The 12,820-nt window shown below is 38.8% G+C and overlaps 1 protein-coding gene and 1 long non-coding RNA gene across 2 annotated transcripts in view; one reads left to right on the top strand and one right to left on the bottom strand.

Moving 5' to 3' along the window:
- The window catches only part of LOC137574577 (uncharacterized), a 39,144-nt gene that overhangs the window by 17,206 nt on the left and 9,118 nt on the right, over positions 1-12,820 (top strand). The gene's annotated exons all lie outside the window — the stretch shown is intronic.
- Positions 811-2,060, bottom strand: LOC137574475 (brachyurin). Its single transcript, XM_068286799.1, has one exon. The coding sequence runs from the start codon at positions 1,768-1,770 to the stop codon at positions 811-813; it is 960 nt and encodes a 319-aa protein (XP_068142900.1). The 5' UTR covers positions 1,771-2,060.

Raw genomic sequence — 12,820 nt, 5'->3', positions numbered from 1 at the left:
GTAGTTGGTCCCATCACAAAGCATCTTTAAGTATTTAAATTGAATCAATAAGTTGCTCTTATTCTAGTTTGTCTCTCTAATTTGAATCATGACTAAATTTAAGAACCATTGAGCAATGTATATCTTGAAATAAACAAGTGACTATAGCTGAAAAGCGAATGTCCATTGCACTCAAAACTAGTCTGAAATAATTAAATATTCTTGAAAAGTTTTGAAATTTGAGTCAAAAGATTTTTAAATATGCAGATCAGCAATCAAATAAATACAAATGATTTGATGATCAGCAATCCAAGCTGTACGAGAAAGTTATGAAAACTAATGGCCTATCCATTGAGTTAAGCCCAAAGTCAGATTTCTAAAGTCTTCAGTTTTTGGGATAAAGTAGTCCTATTCCCTTTCGATTCGACTCTAGACAATTTCCTTCCTTTTAAGTGACAATTTTTGTCTCAGTGTAGGCATGATTTGACATCTTGCACAATCTTATTGGTCTTAATTTGGCTTATTTTGTCCAGTCGTGTTGCAATTGAAAATGAAATCAGAGCTTCTTAATCAATCAAAGATAAAATTATGAAAATAACAAAGAGACAGAGCACGTTTTGTTGTTGTATTGTTTTTTGTAATTGTTGTTGCTGTTATCAACGTTCACCGCGTGATTTTGATGACGCGTTGCGGTCATTCGTTCGACGGGAGTAACTCAAGTGGTTTAAGTGACCACAAAACTGCGGTTAATGGCCAATTTGAAATGAATGAAATTTAAAGGCATACGATTAGGAGTCATAAAGCAAAACAATTTCACTTTGCTTAATACATTTATTTCTGTATAAAGTGTTGTAACCAATTTGAAAAGGTACTAACCCTAGTATAGACCGTCGGCGAGCCCACTTCACAGCCATCGGCATTGCCAAATGATATGATGCCTATTAAATAGTTTATATTCTGCCACTGTAATACCAGAGGACCACCTGAATCACCTTGACATGCTCCTTTAGCATTGCTGCCATCTGTGCAAAGATGTCTGCTGCGACTCACTAATCCCGGTAGATAATAGCATTCACATTTTTCCTGCTCCATAACCCTGACATCTGCATAATAAAGTAAACGGTTTCGTTGATGGAAGTGTGTGGAGTTTGCTCCGTCACTTAAACTGCCCCAACCTGAAACACTGACCGCTTGATTGACCAAAAATAATTGATCTTGCATGTAGTCATTGTCCAGCAAGGCGATGGTCTGCACCCTATTAGAGAGCTTAGCTTTCTTGGGTAAATGAATTACAGCCAAATCATTGTAACCACCGAAACCCAAGTAACCAGGATAGATTGTAAAGTCTTCTTGCGATATTAGAAATGTCTCTGTGGCATCTGTGGGATCAGCAAATCTTAGAGATCCCATGAACACTCGAACCCTTTTGGCATTCCATAGACAGTGAGCGGCTGTTAGAACAACATCTTGGGCTATCAATGAACCACCACATTGTAGAAGTTCACCTTTTGTACCCGCTGATTCTATGAGTAGACTCACTTGATAAGGAAACATTTCGGCTTCAGCCAAATTGCCGCCGGCAATGCGTGTCGTAATGCCCGTTTCCATTGTGTCATATTTCTCGCATTGGAGTCGCCACTGCTCGTAGTTGTGTTGCAACTGAAGTTCCTTCTCCTCCTCCTCCAGCTGATGATTCTGCTGCTCATGATCGTTGTATCCCGCTTGGTTTAGTGATGGTAGGATTAGTAAAACCCAAACCCATTGCAATAACAGTGACTTGTAATTTCTCATCTAGTATGTGTGTGTGTGTGTGTGTTTTTGTTGTCTGAGTGGACCCTTCAATGGTTGGAGTACTACTACTATGTCGACAGTCGACGGTTGTTTTGTTGTTGTTGTTTTTATAGTCTTTCCCGCACACATACATACACCACCGTCGACATTTTTAGGGGGGCACGTGTCTGGGTGGGTTTGGAGTCGGTCTCGGGGTCGGTTGGTTGGTCTGTTAATTGAATTTCCCATAGAAAACCATTGCAAATGAGTTGGGTTGAGCTTGAGTTTGGCATTCAATTTCCACAAGTTGATGTAATTGCCGCACGTTTTGGCGATTATGTAGCTTAGGCACCCGTCCCCCACCCGGTCCCCACCTATCCAACATCCAGCATCTCTTTAGTCATCATCACCATCTCCGACTCCATCTCTTCTATATATTGCATTTTCCTTTGGCGTTTACTTGCCTTTGGTTTTAATTGCCTGCCCAGGCCTTCAATTGCAACTCGTGGTCGGTCTCGGTCTTAGTCTCTCGAGGTCTTTTGCCAGTCATTGTTTATTGACTGCCTTTTATCAACTTGCCAGCTTCGGTTTATTTAATTTATAATGGCATATTTTTTTCCCCCCCGTCTCCCCCTCTCGCCGTTATTCATCGAACTTGTTGCGTCGAGGTCTAGACAATACTCATGATGGACATGGTCGACTTAGCCGATCTAATAAATTCTATTTACTTAATTACAGCACAAATAGTTATAATTAAAGACTTTTTAATGTCTACCCATTTTGTATTTATATGGCTTGCAGAAGGGACTCAAACCCAGCAAGAAGTTCCAATTAAATAAGATTCGTATTCACTACTATCTTCATTTCCCAACTATTTAGAGATAGAAGAGAAATGTGTCATCTAAATCACAATCATTTTGGCTATTCCATCAATTTAGTTGTAGAATAGTTTCAAGTATCATTGATTCAATATACATATATTTGCCACACGTAGCACTTAATTATATATTAGAAGCAATCTTATCCTAAATATAAAAAAAGTGGGCGCTACTATCAACTATAGAATTGGAAATTGATTGATCGTGCGCTGTTTGTGTCTGTTTTTTCTGAAATGAACAATAAGTTTAAAAATTTTCTCAACCAATAGAGATAGAGATAACTCTATTTATATATTTGTTTGTCGAATGATTTCATTGTACGATTTTAGTCTCTTCTTTTGTGTTTCCAAGCACTAAATGGGATAAATTAAAGAATGCCTACGAATAATGAGGTGATTGCTGTCAACTCCTTAGCCTTTGATTGTTCTTTAGATTATGTGTCCACCAATAAAACTAGTCATAAGCTTATTAGCCAGCCCTCGTTTGGGTCTAAAATTAAGTATCGTACCACTAATTTAACCATGACAAGTATATATCTGCTACAACCAGATGCGAAGAAATTCCTTGAATCTCTGAAAATTAGAAGCCTACCAGATTCATTTCACTTACAGAAGGAGAAATTCAATAATTTGTCTATTTTTATAGTTTGTCATAAGAAAGTATCAGCATATTTCCTCAATTTCCTATCTAAAAGTCAAGTATCCCTATTTGGGAATTTTACTTTTTTCCTTTGAACTTTTCCACAATGTTGAGCAATTTTTATACCATACACCCATAGGGTGAAATGGTATATTAAAGTCGCCAAAATGTATGTAACAGGCAGAAGGAAGCTTCTCCGACCCTATAAAGTATATATATTCTTGATCAGGATCAACAGCCGAGTCGATCTAGCCATGTCCGTCTGTCCGTCCGTCCGTCCGTCCGTCCGTCCGTCCGTCCGTCCGTCCGTCCGTCCGTCCGTCCGTCTGTATGAACACGCAGATCTCGGAGACTATAAGAGCTAGAGCCACCAAATTTGGTATGTATACTCGTGTAGTATGCACATGTTCAGCATTAATTGGAATTTCGGCCACGCCCCCTTACGCCCCCAGGAATCACATAAAACTGTTTTTCTTAAAAAGTATGACAGCTAGAGACATCAAATTTAGTTTGTATACCCGATTAGTTAGTGCGCAGAAATTAACTGTTCAAACTTTTTGCCACGCCCCCTTACGCCCCCAGGAATCACACAAAACTGTTTTTCTTAAAAAGTATAATAGCTAGAGACATCAAATTTGGTTTATATGCTCGGTTAGTTAGCGCGCAGAAACTAATTGTTTAAACTTTTTGCCACGCCCTCTTCCGCCCCCGGAATTTACATAAAAGTGATTTCCTTAAAAACTATGATAGCTACCGACATCAAATTTAGTATGTAGACTAGCTTAATAGACGCGCAGATATTGGCTATTTAAACATTTTGCCACGCCCACTTCCGCCCCCGTAAATTAAACAAAACTGATTTTATCAAAAACTAACAAAGCTAAAGTCACCAAATTTAGTATGTATACTGGCATAGTATGCGCAGAGAATTTAGATATTTTCACATTTTGCCACGCCCACTTCCGCCTCCATAATTAAGAAAAAACCGATTTCCTCCTGTAGTTTTTTGACTATCGCATTCAAATTCGGCACAATTAATTAACAATTAATCTTATCTACCAAACTATCAAATTTTATTGAAATCGGACTAGAAACATGTAAAATATGCGTATGAACGTATTTTACTACGCGGTCCACAAGGCCAGAATCGGACGTTGGCTAGTAGCGGCGCTAGAGTGCTCGTGTGTTTGTAGAGTGAGCGAGATAGCACATAGTATAAGACATGTAAAAACAATTTAATAGACATACATTTGGTCTTCGAAATTTGAAATATTTGTTTCACCAGGTGTATGGTATACCCAAGTCGACGAGTCGACTTACTTGCTTCATTTTTTTCTTCTTATTTTTCGGTTAGCTGTTCGTCCATTTTTATTAGATTTCATTTGTTTGCGTGACTCAGACTTCTTTCTGTTTGCTGTTTTTGTTGTTGTTGTTGTCGATGCTCCAGCCACTTGAAGTCGTCTATCCGCCTGTGTTTTTATGTTTATGCGGAAATCTGCAGAAATTGTGTCAATATCAATAAAATTAGATTAGTATCGACGACGAAGTCGACGATGACGAGGAAGAGGACGACGACGAAGCAAAAAGGCAACAAATAAGGGCCCAAAATCTTCCTTCACATTACGGGTCTCTCTTTGCCCCCCAATGCGCCTTTTTTTTTTTTTTTACCAATTTCATACGTATGAGCGTTTGTGTGTGTGTGTGACAGCACTTCCTCTAGGGAAGGACAACACAGAACGTTTGTTGTGTATGTGTGTGTTGTGTGACAAATGTTTAAAAGACCCTGAAAATGGTAGCATTATTTGAAGTTGTCCCATTCCTCCCCCTCCTCATCGACCAAAAGAAGAAAAAAAAAAGCTGGGAAACACTTAATCCCAGTTAATTTTCTTAATGGAAAAGTTTTCACGTTACACTTTACACGTTTTGTTGGCCGTTTTCTTCTTTTTCGCCTTTATTTTTTGTTCTCTTCATTGTGATACCCTTGCAAAAAATATAATCAAATAGGTCAGATGTTTGTAATGCAAAAGAGAAATTGCTTTAGATATAAATTCTCGATCAGCATGAAAAGTTGTTTGGGTAAATCGAATATCCAACAATGCCTGGAACTTGGGCTACCATTGAATGTTAATATTTTGGAGTTGGTCGTAATCGTAACGCTATAATATATTAAAGCCAAACCAACGATAGGTTAAGAAGTTTTGCCTTTAGACCCGAACTACTAAAAATATGAAGAAGCAGAAGCGTTCATGTATGCTGTTTTTTTAAGGGTATATAAAGTTCGTTATAGTCGGAATGATTTTTATTTTATATATTTTCTTTTTTTGGGGTCACCAGCTTAGATAATTTTCATAATGCTTAAATTAGAAAAGTTTTTACTTACTTGATGTGCCAATGGGCTTTAAATTTTTCTCTTGGTATTGATTTCGCATTGAAAGGGCGGTGGTAAAGAGAAAGCTGTGAGGAGAGGGGACACTTATCATCGTATGGTTTACAAAGCATTCGACTCCATTTCTCTCTTTTTGTTGGACATAATCTTTTATATAAACACAAACGTGAAATGTGGGAACTAAGAAAAACATTTACACAATTGACAGGATGAAGGACGAACGTACAAACGAAGAAGCACACGGATCCAACCCGTCCCGATAGCCACAGCTTCATCCATCCATCCATCCACCCACCCAACCACCAATACCAAAGTGACGAATGATTGAGTGCACTTGAATGTGTTTGCCTCCACCTTTACCTCCACTTCCATTTTTTTTTTTCACTTAAAATGTGCGATTTCAATCACTAAAAGCAAAAGGTACATCACTTTGAGACAGAAGCAGGGCCAAAAAGTGGGATGGTAGGTGGGTAGGGACCGGGTTGGTAGGGTAAATCGAATCAACTCATGGCTGACTGATGGCAACCACAAGGTAAAAGCAATCGAACAGCAAAAAGACAAGGAAGTTGGCAATTGTGAAAAAATGAATATGGCTATACCTTTACTATATAGGTTCTATATATACATACATACATACATATAGATAAATATATGTATGTAGCAGTAGTTAGTTGTTGCTGCTGGAGGTCCCCGATGATGATGACGAGAACGACGACGACGACGACTCGCCACTTAACAAATCCCAAGTTGTCGTTGCATGACACGTGACTGGAATTTTCGTTTCGTTTCGTTTCGTTTGGCATCCCCTGAAACATCACAATACACAACAAAAAAAAAAAAAAAAAAAAGGAAAAGAAGTAGGAAAAAACAATAGCTTTGCTTTGGCCTGTTGGAATTTGAGTTTTCCCTTTTTTCACATTTTCCTTTCGCGTCTCTCCCTCCTCTCTTTGCTGTTGCTGCTACTTTATGGCTAGCCGGGAAAACGCTTTCACGCACGCTTTCGCCTTGCCATTGCCTTCGCCTTGGCGACCTGCCGCGCTTAATTTCCGCTTGTAATGGACGCACGATAAATCTTGGCAAGCATTTCCTGGACGGCCACCTAGCCAATTCAGCTCGTCCACCCGCACGGCACCTTATCCAACGGCTTTTCTTGCGTTTCCTCTGCAATCTCAAATAGCACAAAAAAGCGAAAAGAGCTGCACGCAATGGGCATACCTCTTTTGTTTCTTTGTTTTTGGAGTTTATTTCAATGTAATGCAATATGTATACACTGGGAAAAGAAAAAGTGTATTGGGAATCGGGGGTATGGGAAACCTTTCCATGATAACGATTCTTTTTATTGTTTTTTAAATTTTTGGCAGAACGTAAGTTTAAAATGAATATTTTTAATACATTAATACGACAAAGTTTTCGTTATAAGAATTCAATTTTAAGCTTGCGACTATTTGTAGCTTATCTTTCAGTTAAAGATATTAGTTGTTATTTATGTACATCTGTATTTATGTATGTATGTAACCCAACTCTTTCTCTCTTCCTCTCTGTCTCATTTTCTCTCTCTTGCCATATTTGTTTTTGTCTCTATCTCTTTCACACTCGATATCTTCCCTAGGCCATAATTTAAAATTGCAAATCCTTTTAACTTTGTGCGGAAACCGCAATGTGCCAATTGCCATGACCATTTTTATTGTCGCCCCTCGTTAGTCAAAGAGCCAAAGCGTTCACATTCTCAAACCCGACCAGAACAACTAACTATTGGCCATATCCTAGTAGTCGACCTAGCCACCTCCTTCCCACGTCTAAATGTATATGTATGTACATATGTGTGTACTATGTATCTGGTGCCGTTTTGTGGCAGTGCGTGTCGCTTTAAGCCGGCGATAAGGTGAGCACATTCGAACCAAACCAAACCAAAGCAAAAGCAAATCCCCCCCTATTCAGCCCAGCCAGTCAGCCAGAGCCCGAGTCAGAGTCAGAGCCCGAGCCCCTCTATATATTTCACCTATATCTTCATTCTGCTCCTACATCTGGCTGGGCTGCTACGTGCCGCCTTTCTTTGTAGCTGGCGATAAATTGCTATTGGTTTGCAGTTGGGCCAAAAGGTAAAGCTGTTAATTTATTAGCCAAAGCGGCAAACAAAACGAAAGCGTAACATAAATAAGCAAAGAGGAAGAGGTATGTGTCTGTGTGTGTGTGTGTGTGTGTGTGTATAGAGCAGGATGAAGTGTGTTAAACATTCAATGAATGTTTCTCTTACTTACTTTCCAAATGGCTTTAATGTCCTGTCTAAATTTCAACAAAACTCTCACACTAAGCTTCTTCAGGGCCCAAAAAAAGAAAATAATAATAATAACACACATACACACATGCAAACAATGGGACAATGGAACAATGGGGTTGAGGGAAGAGATAGAGAGGACAGGGGACACATCGCAACGCATATTCAATAATGTCGCTTTCAACTTTTATGCAAAAATCTGCATAGACATAGGATATAGGTGGCGGGCAAAAGAGTGAGCAAGAGGGGGTGACAAAGAGAGTGCAGAAAGAGACAAGGGAGCGGGGGGCATGCCGATGGCACATTCATGCAATTTTACAATGTTACCAAAGCCATTTGGACTAAAGTTCTCTTCTTGGCTCAGCTTCTCCTTTTCTGCTCCACGCCCCACGTCCTTTGCATGTGTGTGAACAATAGAAAAACGAATTAAACAAAAAGCCAGCCAGCTGGCAGATGGAGAGAGAGGGAAACGGAGTGTGTGTGTGTGTGTGTGTGTAAGGCAGCTGCAACAATCGCAGCAACAGCAACAAAAATTCTATGTATGTACATTTGTGGGCTAAGAACACAGGCAGAGGGAGAGAGAGACACACATAGTGGGAAAGAGATTCTGGGCTATTGCCACTGTTGCTTTAGCTGGCTTTTGTTTGCCTCACCACCTCTGAGCCAGTTTCATCTGTTACTCTTTCTCCAGCTCCTGCTCCTGATCCTGCCCCATTCTTTCCTTCCCACCCATTTCTCATTCATGATGTTGATGGCATAGCTTTTGCTTTTGCCGTTTTTGTTGCTCTTGTTCTGGTATTTTCTGTTGCATTAGCCCAACTGTATGTAGTGCATTAATGTTGCATACTTTTTTAGCATGTTAGCATTATAGCCATAGAGAGACAGCCATAATAAAAGAGAACAAAAACCAAGGCACAATAAAAATGCCACCAAGAAGATTTTCATCTGATATATATCATCTTTGACCATATTCTAGCATTTTATAACCTTATCAGTCTAATTTAAGGGTGGATTGTCTTAACACAAAATTATTTCTAAAGTAAATTAAAGTAAATTTTAAATTTGATTTCAAAATTAAAAACATTGCAATAAAATTCAGTTATAAGAATTGAAAAATTTAAAAGTCAGCAAAAATTATTGAAATATCGAGCAACAATTTATATAGATTATCTTTGCGATTAGAAAACGGTTTAGTAAAATATTTTACAAACTAATAAAAAATAAAGAAAAAACATAAACTGAGATACTGGGTACAGATTGCAAATAGGTTTTGGGACATTCTCATGTCTGCATGTGTGTGTGTGTGTGTGACAATGAAACTGCGGAGCTTTGTATTTAGAATTTCCTTTTTATTATACTAAAACTTTTTGTTAAACTTCTTTTCTTGTACTTAAAAGACCACACACAGATCTGCTTAAAAATTCAGCATTTCTAAGGACATAAAAATTGTAAAGTTTCTTAACAAAAAAAAAAAAAAAAAAAAAAAAAAGGATAAAGAACAAGCAAGAGGTTGGAGAACAGAAGAAGATGAAGAAAAAGACTGCACATTGACATTAAGGCGACAATTGCCAACTGCTGGCCGAGACATACTCGTAGAAGTTGTCATTAAAACTACAAAACACAATGGCGAGACGAGTAAAAGTCTAGGGAAAAACAATAAAAAACCAAAAAAAAAAAAAAAAAATGAAATAGGAAAAGTAGAAAACGTAGCGCCAACAGCAGCCAAGTTTTTCATGTAAAGAAGAGAAAAAAATCATTTACTTTTCTCCAGTTTTGGCGAGTTTTTATGCAAAAATGAAACTTTGAGAGATTAAAGCGGCAGAGAGATTGGTCGAGATGAAGAGTTACCTTAAAGCTGGGCCCAAATTGTCGATGCTCATCTTTCTCCTCTGGTCCCTGATGATTGGAACAATTTCGTCTCCCAGTTGGCATACTCAATTACACAGAACTGCAGTCATGCAGGATATGCCAGGCAGGACACCTCATTAATTTGCCCAACGCTGCGGCAATAACAATAACAGGCCATTTTGGCTATTTGGCTCATTGACTGTCTGATTTTATGGCACAAACTCTAACTGGCAAACTGCAGCAGTAGCATTCAGATTCCTATTCCCGTCAACCACCCCCAGCGAATTGTTGCAGTAAAATCAACAACAACATCAACATTGACCCAAGAGCAGCTTGTGGTTACTTGGCCACCAACCTCATCCTCATTGCTATCGCCATGGCCACCTCCATGCTCTTCATCCTTCTCATCATCATCTCGTGGCTCATGCGGCTGTTGCCAAATATGTTTTTGTGTGGCATTTTTGGCCAATTGGCAGAGTTTTGGCCAATGGTTCCCCTAGGCCAATTGAATGCACCAGACGTCGACATCGACATCGGTAACGGCATCAATGGTGGAACGTTAAACGAACGTGAGTACGGTCCGTGATTATGCCATAATGTTTACCATAACCAAACTGAGAATCGGTTTACTTGTTTGCCTAACCCAAATTGTATGCTATTGACCAGGAGAAAGAGAAACAGACCAGCAAGTGAGAGAGGAAGAGGGGAAAGAAATTCAAATTCAAACATATATTTCAAGTGATATGGCACTTGAAACTTATTTTTTCTCTCTTTTTGCAAAACACTTTATGCCACACAGCTGCCTCAAAGCAGTTCGATCAACTATATGGACGAGGACGTTAACAACAACAACAACAGCAACAACGACGACGACGAAGCGACTATATGGCATAAGTACCTGAAAGGACCTCCTCACCCAAATAAAAAGGGGCGCCCGGAAACAAATGAGTAGAAAAACAAACAAACAAACGAACAAATAAATGGAAAAATATAAAAAAGAAATGCACCAGAAGCAGCAGCAGCAGAAACAGAGGCAAACGATTTGTCAACCCCCTTTCTCCGTTTCTCCATTCAGCCCAATGGGGTGAAGGGTTTCCTTTGCTTCAGTTGGCGCCTTAAAGCTTTCATTTAACTGTTAGAACTTTAATAGAAGTGATACTAAGTTTACTTAAATCCGTGATTAATCAGGTAACCTTTTCTTTAGCCACCGTTGAGAATCCTCCTTGTCCTTGTCGTCGTCGAGAAGTCATTGCCCTGAGTGTGGTTGACAGCTGCAGTTCCATTTATGACAGAGAAATTGTTAAGTACACGCATTTACCTTCTAGTCATAAAACACTTATTGCTCATACGCCATGTGTTGCCGAAAAATGAAAAGAAATGGCAACTTTTCAAGACATTCCACAAACATTTTTAATTAGCCTAATGAAAAAACTTTACAAATGTAAAGAGCAGCACAAAAGAGAAGCCATCATCATCTTAATGATCATCATCATCATCATAATCTTCCTACAAAATGAAGGCAATAATTTTTTGTCGTCGAGAGAACAAAGAAATAAATTGAAATCGGAAGCAACTGAAGGGAGTGGGGAGTGGGTAGGGGGTCTGGATGAGTGGTGGGCGCTGGGTATTGGTGGGGATGACAGAAAGCAAAGAACATTGGCAAATAATACAAATATGATGGAAAACGACGACGTGAACAAGAAGAACAAGGATGTTGCCGATGCACTTGAGAGGGAGCACAAATACCGAATATTTTCTGTTCAGCGATTATTTTCCTTCTCAGCATCGTTTTTTTTTTTTTTTTTTTGTTTTATTTGCCTTTGTCTATGATGAGAGAGTGGCCCTCTCATTATGGGCGTGTTCAATTAAAAAGTTTTCAATGGGCATAAACCTCTTAGGTCTTATTTCTCCCTCAACTTTTACTTTTCTCCCTCATTTTTCTTCAACATTAATTTCAATTCTGCAATCTTCCTTCCTTCAATGATGATTCGTAATTGATTTTCAACATTTGTTGTTTACGTTTCGGCCACTTTTGGCTTATTAAATATTTAATAGAAAAATATTCTACACAAATATGTCTTAAGCATGGAATTGAAGACCCATTTACCTACTACTTGTAATTTTGGAGACTGTCCGCTCCATTCAAGCTGATCAAAAAAGGACATTTTCTTTCATTAACCTTCTTTAATTTGGGTAACCCTTTGAATTTAATTTGGTCTGTAATGTATTGCATTAGTATACGATTAGAACTGTGAATTGTTGGGACATTTCATATGAAATGAGGCAGAAGCCGGGTATTCCTATTTGATTACAGGGTAGCTATAATTGTCAAAAGAACAACAAAAAGCAGAAGACATAAAACCGAGGGGCAAGGAATTTTCTCAAATTGACAAGGAAAACTTTTCTTTTTTTTTTTTTTTTTTTTTGGCCATGAATGTTTTAGCTGACTGACAGAGAGAGAGACCAAAGCGGGGATATGGCATTGCCATCCCCGCCCCGGGTCGAAATAATGCTGTGATGCTGGAAAAGCGACATTTTTACCCCGAGTTGATTTTCATATGATTTAAATGTGCGAGTATTTCATTTACGCACGTTTTCATGTGTAGCCAGGCCAATAATTGCCCAGAAAAACAGCAGCGGAAATAAAAAGGAAAAAAGGGGCGGGAAAAAGGCCAAAAGAGCCAACGCTTTGACGCCTTTGGCTAGGAAAAGTTTTTCAGTAACAAAAACAAGAGGAAAACTCGTATCTGCAATTAAAAAAAGGATTACCTAGACTAGACCAGAACTTTGATTTTTCCTCGAGACTTTTCTTTGTGCTTTTTTCCTTGTTTTCTCAGTCTCTATCTCTGTCTCTCTCTCTCTCTTTCTCTATCTATCTCTCATTGTCTCTTTGGGGTTTCCTTCTGTGTGCCATTCGATTAAAAGTTTTAGCAAATTAAAATTGTATAATTATGCTGATTAGGCGGCTAAAGTAAATTCCACACCGATCCGTCCCTCTCGTCCTTTCTTACTCTGTGTGTGTCTCTTTCTTTCATTCTTCTCTTC

Source organism: Drosophila tropicalis, unplaced genomic scaffold, assembly GCF_018151085.1.
Source record: "Drosophila tropicalis isolate 14030-0801.00 unplaced genomic scaffold, ASM1815108v1 contig_463, whole genome shotgun sequence".
Classification (NCBI taxonomy): domain Eukaryota; kingdom Metazoa; phylum Arthropoda; class Insecta; order Diptera; family Drosophilidae; genus Drosophila; species Drosophila tropicalis.
This window is presented reverse-complemented; position numbering and strand designations above follow the sequence as displayed.

Bases quoted from the DNA above. Each gene is read 5' to 3' on its own strand.
- LOC137574475 (XM_068286799.1), bottom strand. From the start codon at position 1,770: ATGAGAAATTACAAGTCACTGTTATTGCAATGGGTTTGGGTTTTACTA.